A 22,780-nucleotide genomic window follows, 5' to 3' on the forward strand; every position below is an offset into this window, starting at 1 on the left:
GTTAGAGTCCATTCTTCTGCACCATATAGCAGGACTGGGATGATAAGGGTATTGTATAGGGACACCTTAGTTGCTCGAGAGAGGGCTTTGCTGGTCAATTGCCTTCTCAAACCAAAGTAGCAGCTGTTGGCAAGAGTAATTCTCCGTTTGATTTCAGCGCTGATGTTGTTGTCCGTGTTTATAGCGGAGCCTAGGTAGATGAAGTCCTTTACTACCTCGAAGTTATGTGTTGACGTTGAGTGTCCATTTTTGCCGCTTCCGTTTCAATGCTTACAAAAGCGCCATTGACATCACGCTGAGTTCTTCCGATTATGTCAATATCGTTGGCATATTCAAGCAGCTGAACGGACTTTTGAAAGATGGTGCCTCTGGTGTTGACGTTTGAGTTCTGTTTAATTCTTTCAAGAACGATGTTAAAAAAATCGCATGACAGTGCGACATCAAATGCTTCGGTTAGGTCTTTACCGACTCTGACGGAGCAGCGTGCATTCTCCATCGTCATCCTGCACAGCCGGACGAGCTTTGCAAGGATGCCAAAACTAGACATAGCTCTATACAATTCATCTCTGTATATACTGTCATACGCGGCTTTAAAATCGATGAACAGGTGGTGAGTATCGATTTGTTGTTCCGGGGGTTTTTCCAAGATCTGCCGTAATGTGAATATTTGATCGATGGTGGACTTTCCTGGTCTAAAGCCACCCTGATAAGAACCTATCAGGTTGTTGACGAATGGCTTCAGACGTTCACATAGTACGGCAGAGAGGATCTTATATTAGATGTTAAGGAGGCTGATTCCTCTGTAGGTGGCGCAGGTTACAGGGTCTCCTTTCTTAAGGATCGGGCACACGATGCTGAGATTCCATTCTGTGGGTATGCTTTCCTCCGACCATATTCGGCAGATGAGCTGGTGCATACTCTTAACCAGGTCATCTCCTGCTGCTTTAAATAGTTCGGCAGCAAGGCTGTCAGCTCCAGCGGCTTTGTTTGACTTAAGCTTGGATATGACTGCCTTCACTTCTTCCAGGTCGGGGGGACGGAAATGTTGGCCTTCATCGTCGATATTGAATGGTGCAATCTGTCTTTTTGCGGGGTTGGCTTCGTCATCGCCAATGTAGAGATTGCAGAAGTGATCTTTCCATATTCTCAGCATCGCTTGCGTCTCTACTACGATGTTTCCCTGTTGGCCTTTACAGGCTTCAGTTCTAGGTTTATACCCCTGAGATGTTCTTTTTACCTTCTGGTAAAACTTAGTCTGGTCTGGAAATACGCATCCGTACATTGGCTACAACCAGGTAGTGGTCAGAGTCAATGTTAGCTCCTCTTAACGTTCGGACGTCCATAATACTGGAGGAATGTCTAGCGTCGATGGCAATATGGTCAATCTGGTTGACGGTTGATTGATCTGGAGATTTCCACGTCCCTTTATGAATCTTGAGATGCGGGAAACACGTACTTGCTATGACAACATTTTGCCCCGCAGCAAAGTCGTTTTAAGCAAGATGTAAAAAGAAAAACAAAAATATCTTTCAAAAATGCATACATACAAATGATGTACCTTTGAAAAAAAATGAATAAAGAAATAATTTATTTTAGCCCACCAATCATACTTTCTCATTTGGTAACAATTTATTTTATTTGTATTCCATCAGTTAAGTGTTTTTTGGAGCTATAGTAGAGTTTTAAAGTGCAAGAAAAACAACAAAATAAACTTGGCTCATTATGCTTCGAAGATCATCACTAATGGTGCTTTCATAATTGCATGGTTGCTTTGTTTAAATGTAGCATCTTCATATGAATAGCATTTGCAATCAGACTAATATCAGGGGCCCTATTTTGTAAAAGTATTATCGTTGAAAATACTTCCTTATCGTTTAAATGCGATTACGTATTGCAATCACCGTTTTACTCGTTAATCTTTACGACTGCCATTTGCCTATCGTTTGACTTTCGTTTAAGGTGGAAAAATGCTGTTGCGTCTGCCGTTAGAATGCATGTGAGTCTCAAAAAAATATTTTTTTCGGTTTAGTTTGGTCAAACGCGTTTCTCGTATTACATAATCGCTCTTTGTTGTGACTTATCGTTTACTTGCCGTTCATTTCGTATTACGTAATAGACACCCAGGGCATTTATTTAAGCATGTATTTAAATTTGGATATATGAAAACGCTTTCTGATTTGCGTCATCTCTCAAAATTTTGAAGTTTAGATTTCGATTTGTGTTCTTATAAATGTTTTTCGAACATTTTTTATAGATATGAACAATAAAGGAAAACTATATTCAGTCAAGACTCAATTTTTCTTTATTGTGAGTTCCGGACGAAAAGTTGTTCACTTTCAGAAAGCCCCGTATTTTAATCTTTTTTTTTTTTAGATAATATGCTTAAATTTTGGCGAAGAACGATAAACCAATTTAACGGAAAATTTCAATTTCTTCCCGGGCGAACAAAAATATTTAATGACAATGGGGCTGAATATAATCATTTCGTCCCTCTTCTGACGAAGAAAGAGACGTTACTCGCAAATTGTCGTTTTTGATTATTTTAAATTAACTTGATTGCATATTTCTACATCAATAGATTTCCTGAAAAGTTACCAGAACATGGCTAAATTTTACTAATAAACATACTAAAAAATTACACCAACAAAAAAAGTAGGTACAGAAAACTAAAAACTGCTCTCCTGTAAAAAACCACATAAATGTACGTCAGTTCGTGAGAAGAGGAACGATTTATATGATGCTTGAAGCTTTTTTTTAAGTATAAATTTAGAAATATACACTAGCCCAAAAAATTAAGGGAACAAAAAAAAATTATTTTTTTTTTAGTGATTTTCGATAAGTTTAAATTTTAGATAAATAAAAGAAAATTAAAAGTTTTCAAAAAAAATTTAAATTTTGAAAAAAAAATTCATAGTTTTTGGATATTTTTCCATTTTTTGAAAATTTTGGATTTTTCTTTGGTTTATCTAAAATTTAAAAGGTATTTATTAATAAAATGTTCAAATAAACTCAAAAGAATTTGATTCTGCTCATAAAAAAGTCATTAGAAGTAAGTCATTTTCAGCTGCAAAAATGTGGTGTTTTAAATTATCTCAAAAAATTTGAAAATGTTGGTTTTTGAACAGTTCCAACGATAAACTTATTTTACTGTTAGAAATAAAATATTAAGTCACAAAATCCTAAAACTAGAAGAATGTAGCTTTTTGATTTGTCATTATGCGATCATTTTTAACTGAGATACAGCCTGTCGAAAATCACTAAAAAAATCAAAATTTTGTTTTGTTCCCTAAATTTTTTGGGCTAGTGTATTTGCACATTTTCGCTCCAAATGTTTGCGTTTTACATTTAGACATTTACTTTAATGAAAGTTTTCATGCGTCAGACCTGCACAACTAGTTCTAACTTTACAAGTTTTACAACTGATAGGTACCTATAAATATCACTCCACAAGGTTAAAAAAAGACCAACTGATTTCTGGTGTTTTTGGTCTACCTTTTTTCTTACTTCGCAATCGTTCCGAAACTTTTTATGATATTGCGTTTTTTCACAGTATTTTGAATGAAGTCAAGTCCACATTTATTAAAAAAATCATCATATTTATTTTTTTTACAATACTTTTTATTTATTCTATTAAATTGAAAATTATATTTTTTAATAATATAGTGTATATAGATAGATACATAATTATGAACTTGGTTTATTCACTTTCAAGTTACTTGTGATATTCTGTTTTTAAATTTTGCTCTTTATTCAAATTAAAAAATATTGCAAAACAAAAAGAAAAAACAAAGAACTTATCTAAGTTTTTTTTTTGTTTCATTTTGTTTTAATTTAAGTAGTTTTGTTTTACTTACAATTTATAAGAGTAAAGTATCTAGTTATTAATGATATTTAGCCAAAAAATGAAAATTGTAGATCGTTATAGCGTTAAATTTCTATTTCTAATTTAATTCATAAAACACAAACACCAATTTTATAGCTATACCAATTTTTTTTTGTTTATAAATATTAGCTATTCTGATCATGCTATCCGGAGAGGATATGGATGCAAAAATCAAATCAGAAAAGAAAAATAATAAATTAGATTTTAATTAAATGAATACAATTTATCTCTAACAATATTTTTTTTTGCGAGAATGTTCTTATCAAACTAGAAATACAAAGTGCAAATCTTAGACCAATTATAAAATATTAAATATCATAATATTGTTTTCTTAAATTTTGGGCGAAGTTAATTTTTTCTTACGGTCTTCACCAAATTTGGAAATACAACATCTTTTCTGTAAATAAGAAGAAATTCAGTTACAAAAACAAAATAACTCGTAATAATTCAATATTACTATACCTTTCGATAAAATTTAACTCTTCGAAAATTAAAGTTATATATTTTCCAATAAAAACCGTTTTTTCTATAAATCGACCATAAGGCCAATTTATAACTTTTTCAAATAAGCCGCACACTTAACGGCACTGCTAACTTGACCTGTATTTGGGATGTTGAGCTTCCTATGCTTCTGTCGGAATTTCTTGACATATGCCTCAATCAAGTTTTGAATTTTCTTGGGATTGATTTCACCGGATTTACTGTGACAAATCTGTGTAAAATAAATTGTTGGTCATTGTGGTCAGGTATGAGAATTTTTCGTATATAAAATACCTTAGGCACAGCACGACGCATTATTTCTTTGTAGTCATCCTTGGTGATTTGTTTCTTATTGAACCTTGGCTTGAGAATCATTTTGACTTCTTCAACAACTCGCTCTTGACGATTCAATTTACGCAAAAACTATAAAATTTTGTTTTTGTTTAAATACATTTTTGGGTCGAATTATATTGAAATATGATATTTTATGTTGAATTAATGTACAACAAAATTAAAATAAAATAAAAAAAAAAAAAGAACTTACGCTTACCTTGTCCTTGACCTGTAATTCCACTGCAGAATTGGGCAGATCATCGTAAACTTTCACATGATCTTCATTCGGTAGTTTTTGAACTAAAGGTTAGGAAAGATAATTTATATAAGTAAAAAAGTTCTTAAGGGTTGTTTTATAATAAATATAATGGCTTTGATCAAAATACAACTCTCCAAAATCTCAATATACAAAGATAAATGTGAATATCAAAGATTTGTTGCCTTCATTTTATTTTATCAAATATTTTTTGGTTTTATGTTTTGGTTTTTAATTTATGCTCGACTTACGTTGGCTTTGATGGTTATGCTTGTGCTGCAACATTCTGTTTTGGTAAATTTAAGTTAAAAATATGTATGAAATGTAAAATGTTAATATGTACATAATATTAAATAAAATTTTTCTAAAATCAATATTGTTTCGCAGTTTAAATTATATTCACTCTGGATTTAATGGTAAGGAAAAAACTAATTAATTTTGATGTTATTGCAAACTGGCGGTCAAGATTCAGATCAAATCAAATATTGACACCTGAGTACAAATATAAATCACCTGAGTGCAAGAACCACCTAACTCAATTTTGTTCGTTACTGAGATATCTGCGTTTTCTTCTGCGTTGAATCGATTTGCTCTTACTTCAAAAGAAGACAGCTAAGTATGTTTTTGCAATTTTTTTTTTCAAAACAACGAAAATCAAGTTAGCTGGTTCTTGCATTTAGGCTACGATATTTAAGGTTTAAAGGGTCCACTTTATAACAAGAGTTAAATTTAAGTTTTAAATTTCGAATACACTACTTGTCGTACAAATGTTAAATTTTTAGCTTTAGACATCGACAAGCAAACCCCACCCACTACAGCACTAGAGGTTACCAATTAAAGCTATTTTTGTAGTTTTACTTAAAAAAATGTATGGGTTGTTTTTATTCCCTATATATTTTTCTTAAATTTTTTAGATTTCAGATGTTAATTAATAAGTTTGTATAAAACATGCAAATAGAAAATAAATTTCAATACACAAATGGGCTAAAAGTTTCTCAATAAATAAAAATAGTTCCAAAGTTTAAAGCCAAATACGCTGTTGAAGCGAAACGAAAATTTTTCTAAGCATACAAAGTAAGTACAGTAAAATGTGAGTGACACATTTATATATTGAAAACTTTCCAAATATTCTAGCACATAGGCTTTAAGTCTGTATCATTACGTGCCGACTTAATTTTCAATATTTCAGGTAGTTTTCGAAATTCGATAAAACGAAAAATTTTTCGTGAGACAAATTTTTTTCATGGAATGTGTTTTGATGTATCTCCTGTTCATAAAACTTGTTGGGATGGTAGGGGGTCAGCAGCAGTCGCTTTATTTAAAAATCAGGTTGGTTTCTTTTTGATCTGATAGCTACATTGTTTTTAACTGAAAATGACCAAGAACAAAAATATTGACACCAAAATTATCTAAAACATGGTAAATTAGCGAACTTCCTGATGGTAAATTGTTCAAAGTAGATCTTTGATTCTTATGGGGGTTTCGTTTGCTAAATTTATATTTTGATCTATAAATTGATTTTTTTTTTTCGTTACAAAACAAATACATACGTTTTCAGATTGATTTTCATCTGCTATAGTATTGGTGTGTATTTGTGTCTGTGAACCAGGCATCGATCAGAGTTGTCAAATATTAATTCGACTGTTGATTTTTTTTAACCGAAGATGAGCTGAATGAATAAATTAATTCGCTTAAAATTGCTTCCATTTGAACTCAAAAGTATTTTATTCTTTATTGAAACCGAATCAAATTATTATCAAACAGAAACTTGTCAAACTGATGGATGTCAATAATAATACATAGGGGTGTTAGTAAAAGAGGGGTAAATCTGCCGAAAAATTCAAATTTGGAAAAATAATCAATGATCAAAAAATAAATCAATTTTTTTGTTCAAACGAAAACCCCATCATAGTTGGGGTTAATTGACATGACAGTGGAAAAATTTCTAAGAAAGGCTTCATACAAAGTTAGAGTAAAATCACAGTACACATAATAAGGTAATATATTCCGAACGTTGTCAAAATTTGTTTGTCAAATCTGTCCGGTCGGCCTTTAATTTTTATATTTCAATCGCAGTAAACAGGAAATTTGTTTTTGTTTTAATTTATAAAATGTCATTTAAAAATATTATAAATTGAAAAATAACAAATTTTCTTCGTGTTTCATCGCGGAAAATGGTAAATAATTGTTTAAAAATTAGTGGTGTGCGTTGTTTATCGGTTTTTGTGCGTTTTTCGTCGGTATTTTAAACAATTAAGAATTCGGTAGCTGACATTGGTCGCCAAAGTGTCATGTTTTGACAATCTGGCGACCAATGTCAGTTCGGAATATATTACCTTTTTATGTGTACTGTGGAGTAAAATAACCTATCTGCTTAGACTGTGACTCCTTGCACAGACAGAAAGAAATGTAGCACCCAATTTGCATTATCTATCATCGCAGCAATTTTGATTTTTATGAGAAAGAGAAAGCGAAATTGTCAAATTTTATAATTTTTTGACAAGGGTTTGACTTGAGAAGATTGGGACTTGCGCCCAAAGATAGAAAAGGTACATCAGGCAACAAATAATACAGTTTTAAGAAAAATATTTAATACATATACACTGTGATTCACTTATATAAAGGCACTTATTTTAGAAAAGAAAAAAGCAATTGGAGCTTTGGTAAGGTAACTTACCAAATTCTAGGTTTTGGTATTTTAAAAAGCAATTTATAACAAACCACATTGCAAAAAACAAAAAGCCAAAACAGAAACCGTGTGGCTTCAAGTTGCGTTTTTTCGCAACTTTTCACAAAATACAGTGGTTTACTAGAATAAAGGCACTGCAAATGCATTTTCACAGTGCACAATCACAAAATAAAGTGGAGAAATTACATAAAATGCTTGGTAACATCTTAAAAAGTAAGAAATTATAGTTTTCCATAACATTTACATTCGATGAATATGAAGGCTAGGTTAGTGAACTTTCGTCTTGATCCAATATGCATCAGTTTTATTTCTATTGCGATGTGATTTCGGGCATTTACCTTATGGAATGCTCATGACGTCTGTTTACCCATAGTGTTAACCATAACGAAAGCTTCCACTGTTATTTGTTTGTCAAAGTTTGCGATTATTTTCGAACCATATAACTAAAAGTTAATTGTTGCATATTGTAAAAAAGTATTATTTCCTATTACACTATTTAGCGACCTTTGTTGGTGATGCAAAAAATGTACCTCCTTTCGAAATCTAAGAAATAGGAATAATAACATTCTGGAACATTTTAGATGTTTTCCATCCAAAAACCACTCACCACCCCATTTTTGTTTTCTTCAAATGCAGCCGTAAATAATGAACTTTTTATTTTACCTTATTTGACCATAATAATGGTCTTGTTCTGCATTTTGAGGCTTTTTAAAAATTGTACACATTTATAACTTCAGTGAAGGTACAGACCATCAAACTAACATTAAGATCATACTCGTACGTTAACGATTTGACTATTGCTCTCTCTATTTAATCAGTAGAAAAAGATGGAGACATATAACTTCAATACGTTATGTGTCATGTTTCGTTCCCAGATTTGTGAAAACTTTGTTGTTTTCTATCTTTTTTGGTAGCCAGCTAAAGGATTTAAATTTTATTGACATGCCATGTACCTACTTGTAAGACAACCATAAATTAAGACGATTTTCCTGGAACATATAAAACGATAATGTCAATCTTCTAATTAAAACGTAAAATCAATGAAAAAATAATAGAAACAATATGAACGAACACGGTCATGTCACATATTGTGAGCACAAAGCCAAAACCACGAATCTGCAAAATTGTAGTTTCGAGAAAAACGGCTTCAAAGTTTTGGAAACTCATGCAACGGAAATTGATAGTTTAGGCTTCTAGGCAACACAATAGATGGATTGAGATCAACACAGTGAATAGGACCCATAACAAGTAAAATGACGCGTTGAAGTGAAAATGTCCAAAAATGCAGATTCGCGGTTTTGGCGTTGTACCGCCAATATCTAATAGAACAGCAATACAAAAAAAGAGACTAGTCAAACAATGGGTTGATGGGTTATCGAAATCAATAAAAAAGTCCAAAACGAAAACGTTTTTTAAAGAGGCAATTATGCTAATAGTTAAAAAAGGTATTGATAAATCTTTCAGAATATGGGTAAAAACTTGTTAAATGCTATGATGGAAATATAGTACTCCGAAAAATAAAAGGAACAAATAAATTCAATGATTTTGTTTCGAGCCCAGCATTGCTCTCATAAAAATTCGTAAAAAATATTCCATTTAATAATTTTTAGATGTCGATGGTTTAACTGAAAGATAATAATGTTAATTTTTGGATCAAAGTACCTTTATCTTAAATATCTATTGGAAATTTAAGATTTTATTTAGTTCCAAGAAAAAAATTATAAAGTAAAAAACTAAATTTTTTATCAAAAAAATTTAAAGTTTTGTTTTAAATTTTAAACTTCAAAATGATAAGAAATACCTGCCTGTAAATCTTGATTAAAATTGGCTTATGATTTGATGAAATTTACGAAACTAAAAAATGTCAATTTTTTCAAAAACGGCAACGCCATATTTCAGTGCAAAAAAAGTCAAATTTTTTAAAAAAAAATCCAAAAACGAACTGAACGATAGACGAACTGCAGGACACATTTTTTTGGCATTCTCTATCATCGTAATATGTCTGATTTTTATCTCAACTTTTTTTTGTACGAATGCATAACTTGATATATATTATGTAGTATGTATCTTATCGCAAGTAAAAAATATAGTGGAGTAACTCAAGCCAAAAAAATTGCTATTTGATAATCTCTTTTTTTTTCGTCGCACACTGCGGTATTTTGACCTAAAACATGGTCAAAAATCAGTTTTCTTAAATTTGCCTCCTATGATTAAGCTTATGTCCCATAACAGTTAGATAACCAGGCTACTCTTTAGTTAAGCCTACCTATAAATTGGTCACCGCGGTTCGCGAAGCCATCAGTTGCAACTTGCACAAATTGAAAAAGCACACAATTTTTTTGAGATTTAAAAAAAGTACATTTTCTAAGTGTTTTTGTTTTTAACTTAAAAGTGAATTTGGGTATATGGAAATCGACAATCAAGGTATTTTAAGCTAACATTTATCTGTACATATATGCAAATCTATTTTTTCATACGGAGGAATTTTTAAAGTGTGTACTTCAAACACACTTTGTTCGTATTTTTACTTGCGATATAGGTACTATATATCAAGTTATGCATTCGTACAAAAAAAAAAGTTGAGATAACATTTTTCCATGACATTACGATGGTAGACAATGCCAAAAAAGTGGGTCCCGGAAGTCCGTCTGTCTGTCTGTCTGTCAGTCTGTCAGTCTGTCAGTCTGTCAGTCTGTCAGTCTGTCAGTCTGTCAGTCTGTCAGTCTGTCAGTCTGTCTGTCAGTCTGTCTGTCTGTCTGTATAAGGAGCTACAGCCTAAACGGATGGACCGATTAATGTCAAACTTGGTATGTAGCGTTATTTGGCGACTCTCCAGAGGGGTTTTTGGAATTAATTTTTTTGGACCAAAAATAACGGTACTTGTCATATACCGATTTTAGTAAAATTGAAATATCTCGAAAACGGCTCTAACGATTTTGTTTAAAAAATTCAAATGTTAGTTTTAAGCTAAAGTATATCTTTCAATAGAAAAAAATTTTTTTGAAAATCAATATTAACGGTACCTGCCATAGAACCGTTTTTTTCAAATCCGATTATCTCCGAAACTGCTTATTCGATTTCAACGAAACTTTTTGTGAAGAAGCATTTATATAATTTAAATATAAGCCAAAAATAAAATTTTGAAAAAAATAATTTTTGGATTTTTAACAAAAAATTTGAAAATTTTTTTTTGAAAAATCAAATTTTCGAAAACGGGACATTGAACTTTTTTGAAATTTTGTTTTTAGATGTTGATTAGTGATTTCTACCAAATGGCATACTAATTTTATTTTAAAACTTTTTTTCCAAAAAAATATTTATAAAAAATTAGTTTTTTAAAAAACGGCTCTAACGATTTTGAAAATTTTTTTTCTAAAAATGCATGTTAATATATCAATCAAAACTGCATACTTGTTTTGGAGGGCAATTTAATTTCAGATTTTATTTTATTTTTTTTCAAAAACGAATTTTGTTTTTTTTTTCAAATTTCTATATAAAAAGTCTTAAAAATTTAAGCAACTTTAACTCTAAGAGCAAGTTCGTGCGACCCAGTCGTGCATTTTATTTTTTTAATATGAGTGTTTTTAAATATGCGCAATACGCCGCAACATAATCTAACGTATATATTATTAAACTGCTGGATAAATTGAATAATCTTACATTTCAAAAGATTGCCCTAGTTTGCCCTAGATTTTTGGCAATGGATGAAGGCCTAAAAATTTCTATTTTTACCCTGAATTCAACACTGTTTATAGATTTACTCTACCACATCTAGTTTTTAAGCTAAACTCATCATTATTTTCGCTATAAAACTCCCAAAAACTAAAAAAACAAGCAAGATTTTGAGATATTTATCATAAATTTTTTTTTTTTTAAATAAAACTTCTACCTACCCAATTCTTTTTGTTGATGAAAGGGGATGAAATGGGAATATAAGAAGTGAAAATTATCTTGTTGGAGAACAACCCAAAAAGGAAGAAAGACGAAATACTTCACAATGCATAAGTACTCTATTATTACTGATCAGTGATCACTAGTGGTATCGAGAAATTTGTGCGGCTTTGAGTGAATGTGGGATTTAAAAAAAATTGCACGATATCCGTTGTTGTATTCCTTCAATACACGATTTATGTTTTAAGTACCGAGGTAGGTGGAGTAACTACTAAAGCAAATTTTCTCGGAAACGGGTCGAGCAGCTTTGAATATGATTGTTGTTCTTTTTAATGTTGGTATTCAAACACACTTTTATATTTATGTTTTACACCCGATCAATGAATTTTTGTTATCTCAGATCGATGATTACTTCTGTTTCAAATACCATTTTGAATTTTTTGCTGAGTTGTAAAAAAAAATATAAATAAAAACAAAATAAATTCAAACTTTTTGATTGGGATTTTTCTTCATTGATCAGTGAGTTCGGGAGAAAGCCTCCAACATGAAAAATTGGCGGATTTTTTTTTTTGTGTAAACAAGTTTTTCAAAAACACTTGAATGATATGTTTTGTAAAAACTAAACTTCATTTTAAACTAAAAGACAGGAATTTATGTTGTAAACGGAATCAAAATACAGGGTGTCCTGTAAAAAATGGATAAGCCTAAAAAAAAATTATAAACACCTGTGGTATAAAAAAATCTATAGGAACGTAGGTGGTCAACTTTTTTAAAAATATGCTCGTCCAAAGGGAATTGCAGAATGGTAAAAGTTTTAATTAAATCTAGAGTTATCTACTATATTAATATCTACTATTAATTTAATAAATTATTTTACTGTAAAGTCTACAGTTTTTTCACATTGCTGTCACATATGCATGGATTCCATCAGTATTTTTAATCAGTCATATTTTACAATAATTCTTCTAATACATTGCCATTCAAAAAATGTTATACCCGTTGAATAGTGGCTATAAAAAAGTAATTTAATTTTTTTTTTTAATGCAAAGTAGAAAAAAAGTATTTGTTTTGAAAATTCAATGTTTAAGGTTGACCTAAAATGACTACAAAAACTAAAAATGAGGCTTTGTTCCTGAAGGCCGTTTTTAGCAAAATCGGACTAACTTCTTTTTTCGAGATACCCTCCGTAAACGTGTTTTTTTTTCGAGAAAAATTCATATCAACACAAGGCTCGAGTACGATAACTTAGTCGCCGAGAATTGAAAACGTTTTTTTGTAAAGGTATTCAATACAATCATTTTTTGTTATGGGAGGGAGGGTCTATGCTCCCACCCCTTTTTAGGAGGGAGAGGCAATTTTCTAAAAAAAACTACTAAAAAAATTATTAAAAAACAACAGCAACACTTAGTTGTTATCAGTGATACCTTTTTCAAAAGCTAGAATTGTACACTTAATTTGGGTTTTTTTATCAAGTTATTTTAATCAGTTGTTTTCGAAATAATCGATTTCAAAGTCAACATTTGTGAAAATAAGTATGAAAAAATACATTGAATACTATTTTTGTCAAGACTATGAATTTTAATAAGGATAAATCGATAATGTAAACTACCTCAATGAATTTCTTATCAAATACTGAAAACCATATGTTCTTAAGCCTTCTAGTTTTTGAGAAAATTAAACAATAGAAAAACTACTTTCTTTATCAGGCTCAATAATGAGCGTTCTAGTACCACACTGGTACCAAGAAATTTTATTTTTAAGATTCAATTTTGAATGGAAATAAAACTCATTCATGGAGTCAAAGTAGATTAAGCACAGTACTTTTTAATTTTTGATAATGGTAAAGCAAAATAGCCAAGAAAATAAAAATCTGATAAAGAAAGTCGTTTTCCTATTTGTCCTTTACGCTCAAAAATTTAGAGTTTGAAAACAAAATTTTTCAAAAACTATTCCTTGAAAAGAAAAAAAAAAAGAAAACAAAATCATTTTGATTTAACAGAAAAGTATATTCGTGTAACCGTTGGTTTTTAATATTTTTTTATCAAGCTAAGTTAAATTTTTAGAAAATTGCCCTCCCATACAATTGTTGTCTTTTCTTAACTCAACCTATACGCTCTAGGTTTTCGACACACTGCTCGTGAATTACTGTTTATTTACTTTGTTAAAAAAAAGTTAATAAACCTTCACGCGGCAATCTTTCAAGTACCACGTGTAATTTATTTCAAGACCATCCAACAAATAGCAAAATTGTCACACAAAGGCAACACCTACAAGACTAACGGCCGATTTCTTCACAGAGTCCTAACGCTAATACCGGTCCTAGTCCTAAAGTTAGTACTCAAATCGGTATCAACTCATTTCTTCACTCAAGTACTAAGTCCTAGAACTGTCAATTTAGGACCGAGTACTAGTTAGGACTCAGTACTAGCTAGCTCCTCAAAATCAGCTAGGACCTGGTTATTATACCAATCGTTAGTACTCAAATTGGTACCAAGTGATTTCTTCACACAAGTACTAAGCCCTAGTTCTGTCAAATTGGTACCGAGTATTAGTTAGGACTCCGTATTTGTTAGGACCTCAAAATCGGTAGTCTAGCGCCTAGTAGTCAATCAAAGCAATGGATTTCATATTTTTAAAGCGATATTGCAGATTAATAAAGAAGAAAAAACGTAAACAAAGAATAATTTTCATTATGTTTTGTTTAAATTTGGTGGATTTTGTGAATTTTAATTCAATTTGAAAATTTAAATTTCCTGTAGTCCATATATAGCAGACTTTTTTAATTACTTGGGTGTTGTATCGATTGATAAGTGCGTTTTTATTGATTCTAATTTTATGAAAGTTTTTTTTTTAATATACCAGACTTTTGGACCAAGTCCGCAGCAGATTTTGGGTGTATTTTTGCAAAGATTTTTAAACCGTGCTTATGATAAATATGTACAATCCTTGCAGTCTGTATTATTTCTTAAAAGCTCTGTTCACAAAAATACTAGAGGCGATTTGCAATCATATTGGAGGATCATATCACTATACTATAAACTTCAGAGTTAAATTATTTCTATCGAGTCAGAATTCCTCTGGAGATTCACAATGGGGACCATTTATGCATTTGAAACATACATAATAATAATCACGAAATACCGCGTTTTTAACAGCTTTTCTTTTATTTACACAATTAACATACATCTCAATAAAAAATATTTTTATTCGTTAAATTATTATGGTTTATGGTAATCCTTCTGATTTTTTGGCAGCCTTTCTTGGCTGCATTTAGATAATTGAATGATCCCTCGCCATTTATGACATTGATTGACATTGATATTTTTGTTCTTGTCGATTCTTCATTCTTGACAATTCTTCATAAAATGTATTGAATTTGTATTTCTTGTCGGCTTTTTAATCTTCATAACATTTTCTCAATATTCATTTTAATTATTTGCTTTGTTTTCTATTTTTATTAAATTTTTTATTTGTTAAATTTGTGTTAAATTTGATCAAATGTAAAAAAAACAAACATAACAAACTTCAATAAATTCTAAAAATGACAGTTAGACCAGTTTTATACGTATTAATTCTTAGGACCTCGTTGTGAACTTAGATCAGGTCCTATAAATGTGAAGAAATGCTCAGGTACTAACTTTTCGTTAGGACCGAGTACTAGTGCTAGACCGGGTACTAAGCTGACTTAGGACTTTTGTGAAGAAATTGGCCGTAAGATACACATTTATAAAAAGCCAGACGTTTATTCTTGTCTTTTAGTTTAAAATTAATGGCGTTTTCGATTGGCAGTCCGGAAGCGTCCGGAATCATTCTGAAAGCGTTTTATTCGTACAAAACTGACAGTTTTGTGTGAATAAAATTTTTCAGAATGATTCCGGACGCTTCCGGACTGCCAATCGAAAACGCCATAAGTTAAGTAAATGAAGTTTGTCCTCAAACTCACAATTTTGTAAGTACCTACATATTCACATAAATTTCTTTTTCAGTATTATTAGGATCGGTTTCTCCAAAACACCTAGAAGAATACACGTAGTATGTATGTAGATATTATGTTTTGTTCACAAAAATCTTAATTTTAATAAAAAAAAAACACAAAAACAACAGCTGCGATATTGAACCCATAGAGGTAAAAGTATTCTCAATTATTATCGACGCATGTTTAAAAAGAAATAATAAAAATCGGAGCTTTTAGCTGCGCTTCAAAATACAATTTTTAAGTTTAGTTAATCCCCTAAATGGGGTCGATGTTTTAGAAAAAAGTAAAAGCCTTTTATATCTATTTTTGAGTCACTCACGAAATTGATTATTTCAATGTCCGACCGAGTTCCAAGCTCTATTCCGCCATAATCGAAACGTTTTAATTATAGTAAAGTAACTAAAGCAAATTATTAGGGAACCCGGACGAACAGCTCTGATTTTGACAATTTTTTTTTCAAACGTAGGTAATTAAAAATACTTTAAAGTCTATAGATTAAAAATTGCCGATGTTGCCGTATTGTTTTTTTTTTTTTTTTAATTAAAATTGAATTTTTTTTTTTGAAAAAAACCATTTTTTTGCTTAAATTTCATAAAACAAATTATTGCAAAAGATTCTCTAGGTAATTTAAGGAAAAAAAAAAATATAAGAGAGTAAGGGACAATCTTCCATCGTATAAGCGATAAATGCAATTTTGAAAACAACGGCAACACCTACAATATTTTGAAATACATTTTTAAGAAGCCAGAAACTCATTCTTATAATTTAAATCCACTAAATTTAATTTAGAGTTTTTGAAAAAATGGTCCTCAAACTCAGAATAAAAAAAAAATGTTATTAAAAAAACTTAAAATGACTTTTTTCCAAACTTTTTCAAATAAAATATGAATTTCTTTGAAAAAATGTTTGGCCATAAATATTATCAGTTGAATTCCGAAGCATAAAAGGTAATCTACAGGGTGTCCGGTAAAAAATGGATAACCCTGAAATGGCTGATAGCTAAACTTATGACTGTACTTAAACCAAATAGAAAAAATTTCTATCGCACCCAGTTTAGAAAATATTAGCTTTTTTTCGTTCAGTGTATTTTAAATTACATCATCTTTCGTTTTCGGTTACCATAAGCACGAATGAAAGAATTTTATAAATTGCTTTTTTTATAATTTTCTACAATAATTGACTTAATACATGAGCATTTAAAAATTTTCATATCTGTTGCACTTTTTCTAGTCGCACTGATTACGAAACGGTATTTAAAAAGTCCCTAACACCCCCAAAATTTGGAGTTAGGGGCAAAAAACTGTTTTTTTGAACTTCACCCATTGAAAAAATTTTCAATTTTCACAAAACCTAGAAGGCATAGAAGCATATAGTTTTCACTGTTCGATAAGGAATCAATTGAGGCAGTTTTCTACATGAAACAATTTTTTATTAAAATGCACAGTCTGGACAAAAATAGTAATTAATGAGTTTTTTTTAAATTTTTTTAGTCTATTTTTAACTTTGAAATCGGTTATTTAAAAAAAAAATTGGTTAAAATATATTGATTTAAAAATTAGAATTAAATGTACAATTCTCTATTTTGGAAATGGTATAACTTATAACTGTTGCCGTTATTTTTTAATAACATTTTTTTTAGAACATTGCCCCTCCCTCCTAAAGGGGGGGGGGATAGATTTTTCTAAGCCAATTTTGATTTTCAAAAAAAAAAATACCTCGTTTGATTTGGAAATAAATATTATTTTAGAATATATTTTTAAAACAGCATGTTGTTGTGAAGTTGGGTAAATGACGAAAAAAATGGAATTTTTGAACTTTGACAGCTTAAAAATTCTAGGTGGTTTAACCGAGTTACATGTTTTATACATTTTTGAAAAGGTATATTTATCTCCTATTAAAAATGGGTAAAAACTTGAAGAAGCTAGATTTTTTTCAATAGGTGAAGGTAAAAAAAACCGTTTTTTGCCCCTAACTCCAGATTTTGGGGGTGTTAGGGACTTTTAAAATACTGTTTCGTAATCAGTGCGACTAGCTCTACAAAACGTGATAGGTCTCCGCTCGCGTATATTTTGAAACCTCATTTTTGTAACACCGTGTAATTTTTTTTTTTTCAAAAATCTGAGTTCAATTACCATTCTTTCAAAAGCCCTTCATTCAATTAATTAAATTTAGGAAACATTTTTGAAAAAAAATTATTTTTTTGTTCACAAAAAACTTTAATTAAATTTAAAAAATCAAAACGGCAACACCGGCAATTTTTAACCTGTAGACTTTAAAGTATTTTTAATTACCGACGTTTGAAAAAAAAAATAACATCAAAATCTAAGCTATTCGGCCGGGTTCCCTAATATTGCCAATTTTTGAGCTTTAGTTACTCCACTATTAGCAGTTTGAAAAATTCGCAAACGGCCTCCTAGCTTATTGCACAGTTATTTATTAAATTGAAACAGAAAACCAAAGAATTCGTTTGACAAACTCAACAATTTTAAAAATGTTAACATGAAGAGCTGAATTTAATATTTAAGAAAAAATATGTTCACACATCTTAATTAAAAAAAAAAAAAATCCGGAGAATCGGAGTTTTTCGGCCCGGTTTCGGAATAATGGCATTTTTGTAACTTTAGCTACTTTACTAAAAAATATATCAAATTATTGTTCATTACTTCCGGTAAAGTCTAGCACGCAGCTGAAGCGAATTGAAAATACAATTTCCCGCAGCGAAATGCCAACGAAAATACCACCAAATATTGAATGAGTTTTTTAACAAATTAAAAAATAATAAATATAGTTATTAAACAATAAAAAAAAGTTTAAAAAAAATGTTCAGGACAAAGAATTGTGTTAATGAAAACTCTCGAAATAATTCGTTTGCCAAACTACTGTATAACGAGATTTTTCGTTTTTTATTGGGAAATTAATTCTGAATTCAGCAGCGTACTGTAAAAAAATATATTTAAATGCCTTGTTTTTATTTATAAAAAAAGTTCAACAATATTCATTAAAATAAAAAAAAAATAAAAATGATAAGAGAAAGCAATTTTGTTAAATTAATTTTAGTCTACACCTTGAATTCCTTTTCTTTTCTGTTTCATTTTTTTAAATTATATGTTATACCACTTTAAAACTTAAATTTTGTTTGTTACCTCATTTATCCTTTGGTCCATTTACACAGCATAACCGTACGTACCATCAAAGCCAACCTTTATAAACGCGAGTTATTTAATTTAAATATTATATAAATTGTGTTCTTACCAAAAACACTTAATGGAAATATAAAAGTTTAAAAAAAAATATGTACCAGGTAAGTACGCTACAAATATTGATGCGAAAAATATTGAAGGCAACAAGGAACATAATGAAAGAACCACGAGAGCAAGTTGAAAGTAATATAGCATTATAACCGTTACTGCCTCAATTAACTATAAACCCACCTTTCACAATCATCTTGTGCTTATTCTTTGCCGCAGGGGCTGCTGCTTTGTGTTTTCTAGCATTTGAATTCCTTACATACTGATGTGGTGATGAGCCAAATAAATTTTCAAAAACATCCCCACCTTTTTTAACACCACGTTTATCATTACGTCGCCTCTTCGTACCTCCATTTGTGTCTGGTGGTGGTTCAAACAGATCTTCATAATCTGCCGAGCCTGGTGAATAGGGACTTTCAATTTCATCTGCGTCACCATTGTGACGATTACCTAGACCAGGAAGATTGCTCAAAATATTTGTGACTTTCTGTGGTGGTTTATTAGAGGAAGTCTTTGATAACGGGGGACTTGAGATAATGGGTATATGCTGATTTTTCCCACTTGATAAGATTACATTTGAAAGAACTGTTATTCCTAGATTAGAGGTGTTTTCCTCAGGTTGTTCATTCTCATCGATTAGGTTTACAACTTGATTAGAACTATACTGGGATTCATTGGATTTATTGGCCAAATCTTGCGAGTTGTTGGTTTTGGTATTCATAAGGGCCATAACTAAATCAACTGGATTCAAAGTATTCTTTTCAGGGGCAACAGGGCCACCAGACGAGGCAGTCATACGTGTCTCTGAGCGTAATTCTTCCGCCGAATGTTTGTCATTGTCAGGAATTGACTCGTGATGGGACACGTCAAGCGGTGGTGTTGGTGATCGCGGGGACATAGACGGCGATTTTGTTGGATCGAATGGATCGTATACATCAGGCGAACATGGCCCAGATTCTGGTGGTGTGTTTGGTCCTATTTTATTTGCACTCTGTTGCATTTGATCTCTATCTTCTGGTCGATCTTGCTCGTGGTTTTCGTCCGACTCTATTTCGGCTGCATCGTGTAGTACATTTCGAATTTGCTTCTGTTTCTTGTTGATAAGATTAAATTTGATACCACTTTGTGGTTCTGGGGGAGTCTTTGGACCTTGTTGCATAATAGCATTTGCATAAGACTCTTCCATAATGGTCTGCAGTCGGTCCAGTGGTGGAGTCTTGTCAATATTTGCTGTTCTGTGGGGTGAGGTTTCGTGATGGTCCATTTCTGTCATCATTGCGTTTCCAGATTCACGACTTACATTTAGATTTTCATCATCATCTCGCCCATTACCTTCGCTATCTGTGAGAATTATCACATCTGTAGGCTCCTGCGTCACCTGGAAGGGTGACCTTTCAAGATCAATAATGGCGATGGGTTTGGTGTCAATCTTTTTGCGTTTACGAGCATCTTTTCTTCTTTTTTTCTTTCCTTGTTGTTCTACCTGGCGTTCTTTGGAACGACCTCTCATGCCTGCAATGACTTCTTCACGCGTTGGTGGAAGAGTAACAACGGTATGCTGCTGGGGCTGAGTACCGTCCTTATTAAAACTCACACTCACCAGAATGTTACTGCCTGAAGCAAAAACTTCCTTAGAAGGCGCCGCTTGACTTAGAACACCTGGTTCTCGACGACGTTTTTCCTTACGCGCAGTATCTTGGCGTCTTTTCTCATTCTTCTTTTTCTTTTTATCTCGTTTTTTCTTCTCTTTAGGTGGCTTGGAGGTTATTGGGAACTCATTATATTGTTCGTCGCGATGCAGACGACTTGGACCTGCCGGTGAAGCTAAAGGTGGCGTCCACGACATATTTTCATGCAAATAAGTTCGAGGTGGACTTGGTGAGGGTGACCAACCCTGATCGACCACCGGAGATTTATCCTTAGGTGTATGATGGCGCTTGCGTTTTGTCGGAGGCGGCGATTCTCTGTGTCCCGAAGGTTCCCTTGCCCAAGGAGATAATTGTGGACTTGGTGATGGCTGACGCTTCTTTTTCTTTTTCTTGTTACGATCTTTTGGTCTTTTGACTGGCTTATGTCGCGGTGGTGTTCTAGATCGACTCATTCGCGGTGTGAATCTTGATAAGGAACGTGTTCTGTTGACTGGTGTAACCGAACGTTTAGTTTTTTTATTTTTATGCTTGTTCCGACGAGGCGGGGTATTAGAACGTGAACGAATTCGCAACGGTGTGCGGGACTGACGACGAATAGGTGACCTACGAATTGGAGAACGTGATCTTCTACGTGGACTCAATGTCTGACGCCGTTGTACGACATGCCTTGGAGGCGTGGGTGACATGCTGAAGCTTCGTCGTGGTCGTTTCGTCGGTGACGGCCCACCTGAACTTGACCCAGAAACTGACCTAGAAAATGTACGTCGACGACGTGTCCTGCTTGTAGAACGTGCCGGACGCGATGTATCTCGCCCATATCGATCTTTGAAGTTTCTCTGATTGTTAACAACGTTTCGAACATTATAACGTGGAATCTCACGGCGCTTAAAGCGACCACCTCTCTGAGCACCTCCCCCCCTGCGGAACATTCCTCCAAAATTTTCTTTGTCATTTGTCCGGCTACGGGAACGGGAACGTTTACGACGACTTCTTGATCTTCTTCGCCTACTGCTTAATGCTTTTTCAGTACGATAATTGCGATCTTTTTGATTTTTGCTAACCTTCTTGAATTGTTCTTTATCTTTTGTGCTTTTACCGCGTCTGTTTTTATCACGCTTATCAGAGTCATCATCTTCAGAAATAAGCTCTGTTTCCATTCCAGCTATTCCTGCTGGATCTGTTATTGCCACTGCTTGATCCGGTGTATGGGATCCATCTTCCGGGTTGTCAGCCATTGTTAATGGACCAGCAAGTTCTGGCGTACATGCTCCATCATTTTCTTCTTCGTTCTTTTCATCTAAACAAGGAGTGTACGAACGATCTTGTTCTTTATCTTCATCATCTTCATTTTCATCTTTTTCATTTTCTTTTCCTTCACTGATTTTCTCGTCTCCAGTGACGATGGCCTCTTCAGCCAAAGATGAACTAGGTCTGGGTTGCTCGGGCGTCATATTCTCTTCTTCGTCTTCTTTGTCGTCATGAATTTCTTCATTCTTTTCCGATGTTTTTTCATCCAATGGTGGAGTTCTAATTTGATAATCATCAACATTCGGTCTTTCCATATTTAGTTCTTCCCAATCACTGTCGTCATATAATTCAAGAACACCTTTGCGTGAAGTTGAACGTTTCGTTTTTTTTAACTCGCCTTCGGGTAATGTTATTTCGGATAGGCTTGCCACCTCGTCAATGCATTGTTCTCCTTCTGGCTCTTCATTTTCATCATCAACTTGACTTGTTTCAGAGACAACTTTTTTCTCAGTTGTCGAATCTTGACTTTCAATTTCCATATCATTTTCTGGTGATGGTGATGGTTGTGACTCGATGTCATTATTACAATCATCTTTATTTTCTTCATCGTCAACAGAGGCATTAGTTTCTGCCATAGGAGTATTCGATTCATTTTCATCATCTGATTCATATGTTGGCTGATCTGGTTCATACAGTTCGGAAGTGTCTATTTGTTCTGACGCGTCAGAGGATTTTATATTTGTTGGTTGGGGTGGTGGCAATGGTATTTCATTTCCATCTGTATCTTTATTAGTGCTTATAGCTTCATCATCATCACTCATTTGCACTAAATCTTCATTTTCATCGTCTTCCTATAAATAGGGTTTTTGTAAATTGGAAAAAAAGAAAAAAGGATATTTCATGGTTAGTACCATATTTAAACGCTCATTGTGTATTTTGTTTTGATTTTTTTTTGTTAAGATAAACAATATTTGGTGAGTTATCTTATCAAAATACCCTTTTTTAGAAAAAAAAAAAAACTTTCCTAAAGCATCTAAACGAAGTTTATGTGGAACATTCATCCTTCCCAAATTCTGATCTTTAACTAGTTTCTCTAGGAATATACTGTTTTGAGGAATTTATTTTCA

General features: G+C 32.2%; 1 protein-coding gene and 1 long non-coding RNA gene across 3 annotated transcripts in view; one reads left to right on the top strand and one right to left on the bottom strand.

Moving 5' to 3' along the window:
- The first annotated feature begins 1,917 nt into the window (after positions 1 to 1,917).
- LOC129916954 (uncharacterized) lies at positions 1,918 to 2,600 on the top strand. The gene is made up of 2 exons (XR_008772568.1): positions 1,918 to 2,307; positions 2,374 to 2,600. It is a non-coding gene; the product is annotated as an uncharacterized LOC129916954 (long non-coding RNA).
- Positions 2,601 to 3,927: 1,327 nt separating this feature from the next.
- LOC129916926 (uncharacterized) overlaps positions 3,928 to 22,780 on the bottom strand; it is a 40,515-nt gene continuing 21,662 nt past the window's right edge. The window contains exons 3-7 of one of the 2 annotated variants that reach the window (XM_055997140.1): positions 18,940 to 22,504; positions 4,908 to 4,996; positions 4,658 to 4,786; positions 4,346 to 4,595; positions 3,928 to 4,280 (exon numbers count right to left, since the gene is read on the bottom strand). In XM_055997140.1, coding sequence (XP_055853115.1) covers positions 4,434 to 4,595; positions 4,658 to 4,786; positions 4,908 to 4,996; positions 18,940 to 22,504 — 3,945 coding nt within the window. In that variant the 3' untranslated portion in view covers positions 3,928 to 4,280; positions 4,346 to 4,433. The remainder of the gene's footprint in view (positions 4,281 to 4,345; positions 4,596 to 4,657; positions 4,787 to 4,907; positions 4,997 to 18,939; positions 22,505 to 22,780) is intronic. The other variant, XM_055997142.1, reaches the window with a different exon arrangement.

The sequence above is a fragment of the Episyrphus balteatus genome, chromosome 3 (genome assembly GCF_945859705.1).
Source record: "Episyrphus balteatus chromosome 3, idEpiBalt1.1, whole genome shotgun sequence".
NCBI lineage: Eukaryota > Metazoa > Arthropoda > Insecta > Diptera > Syrphidae > Episyrphus > Episyrphus balteatus.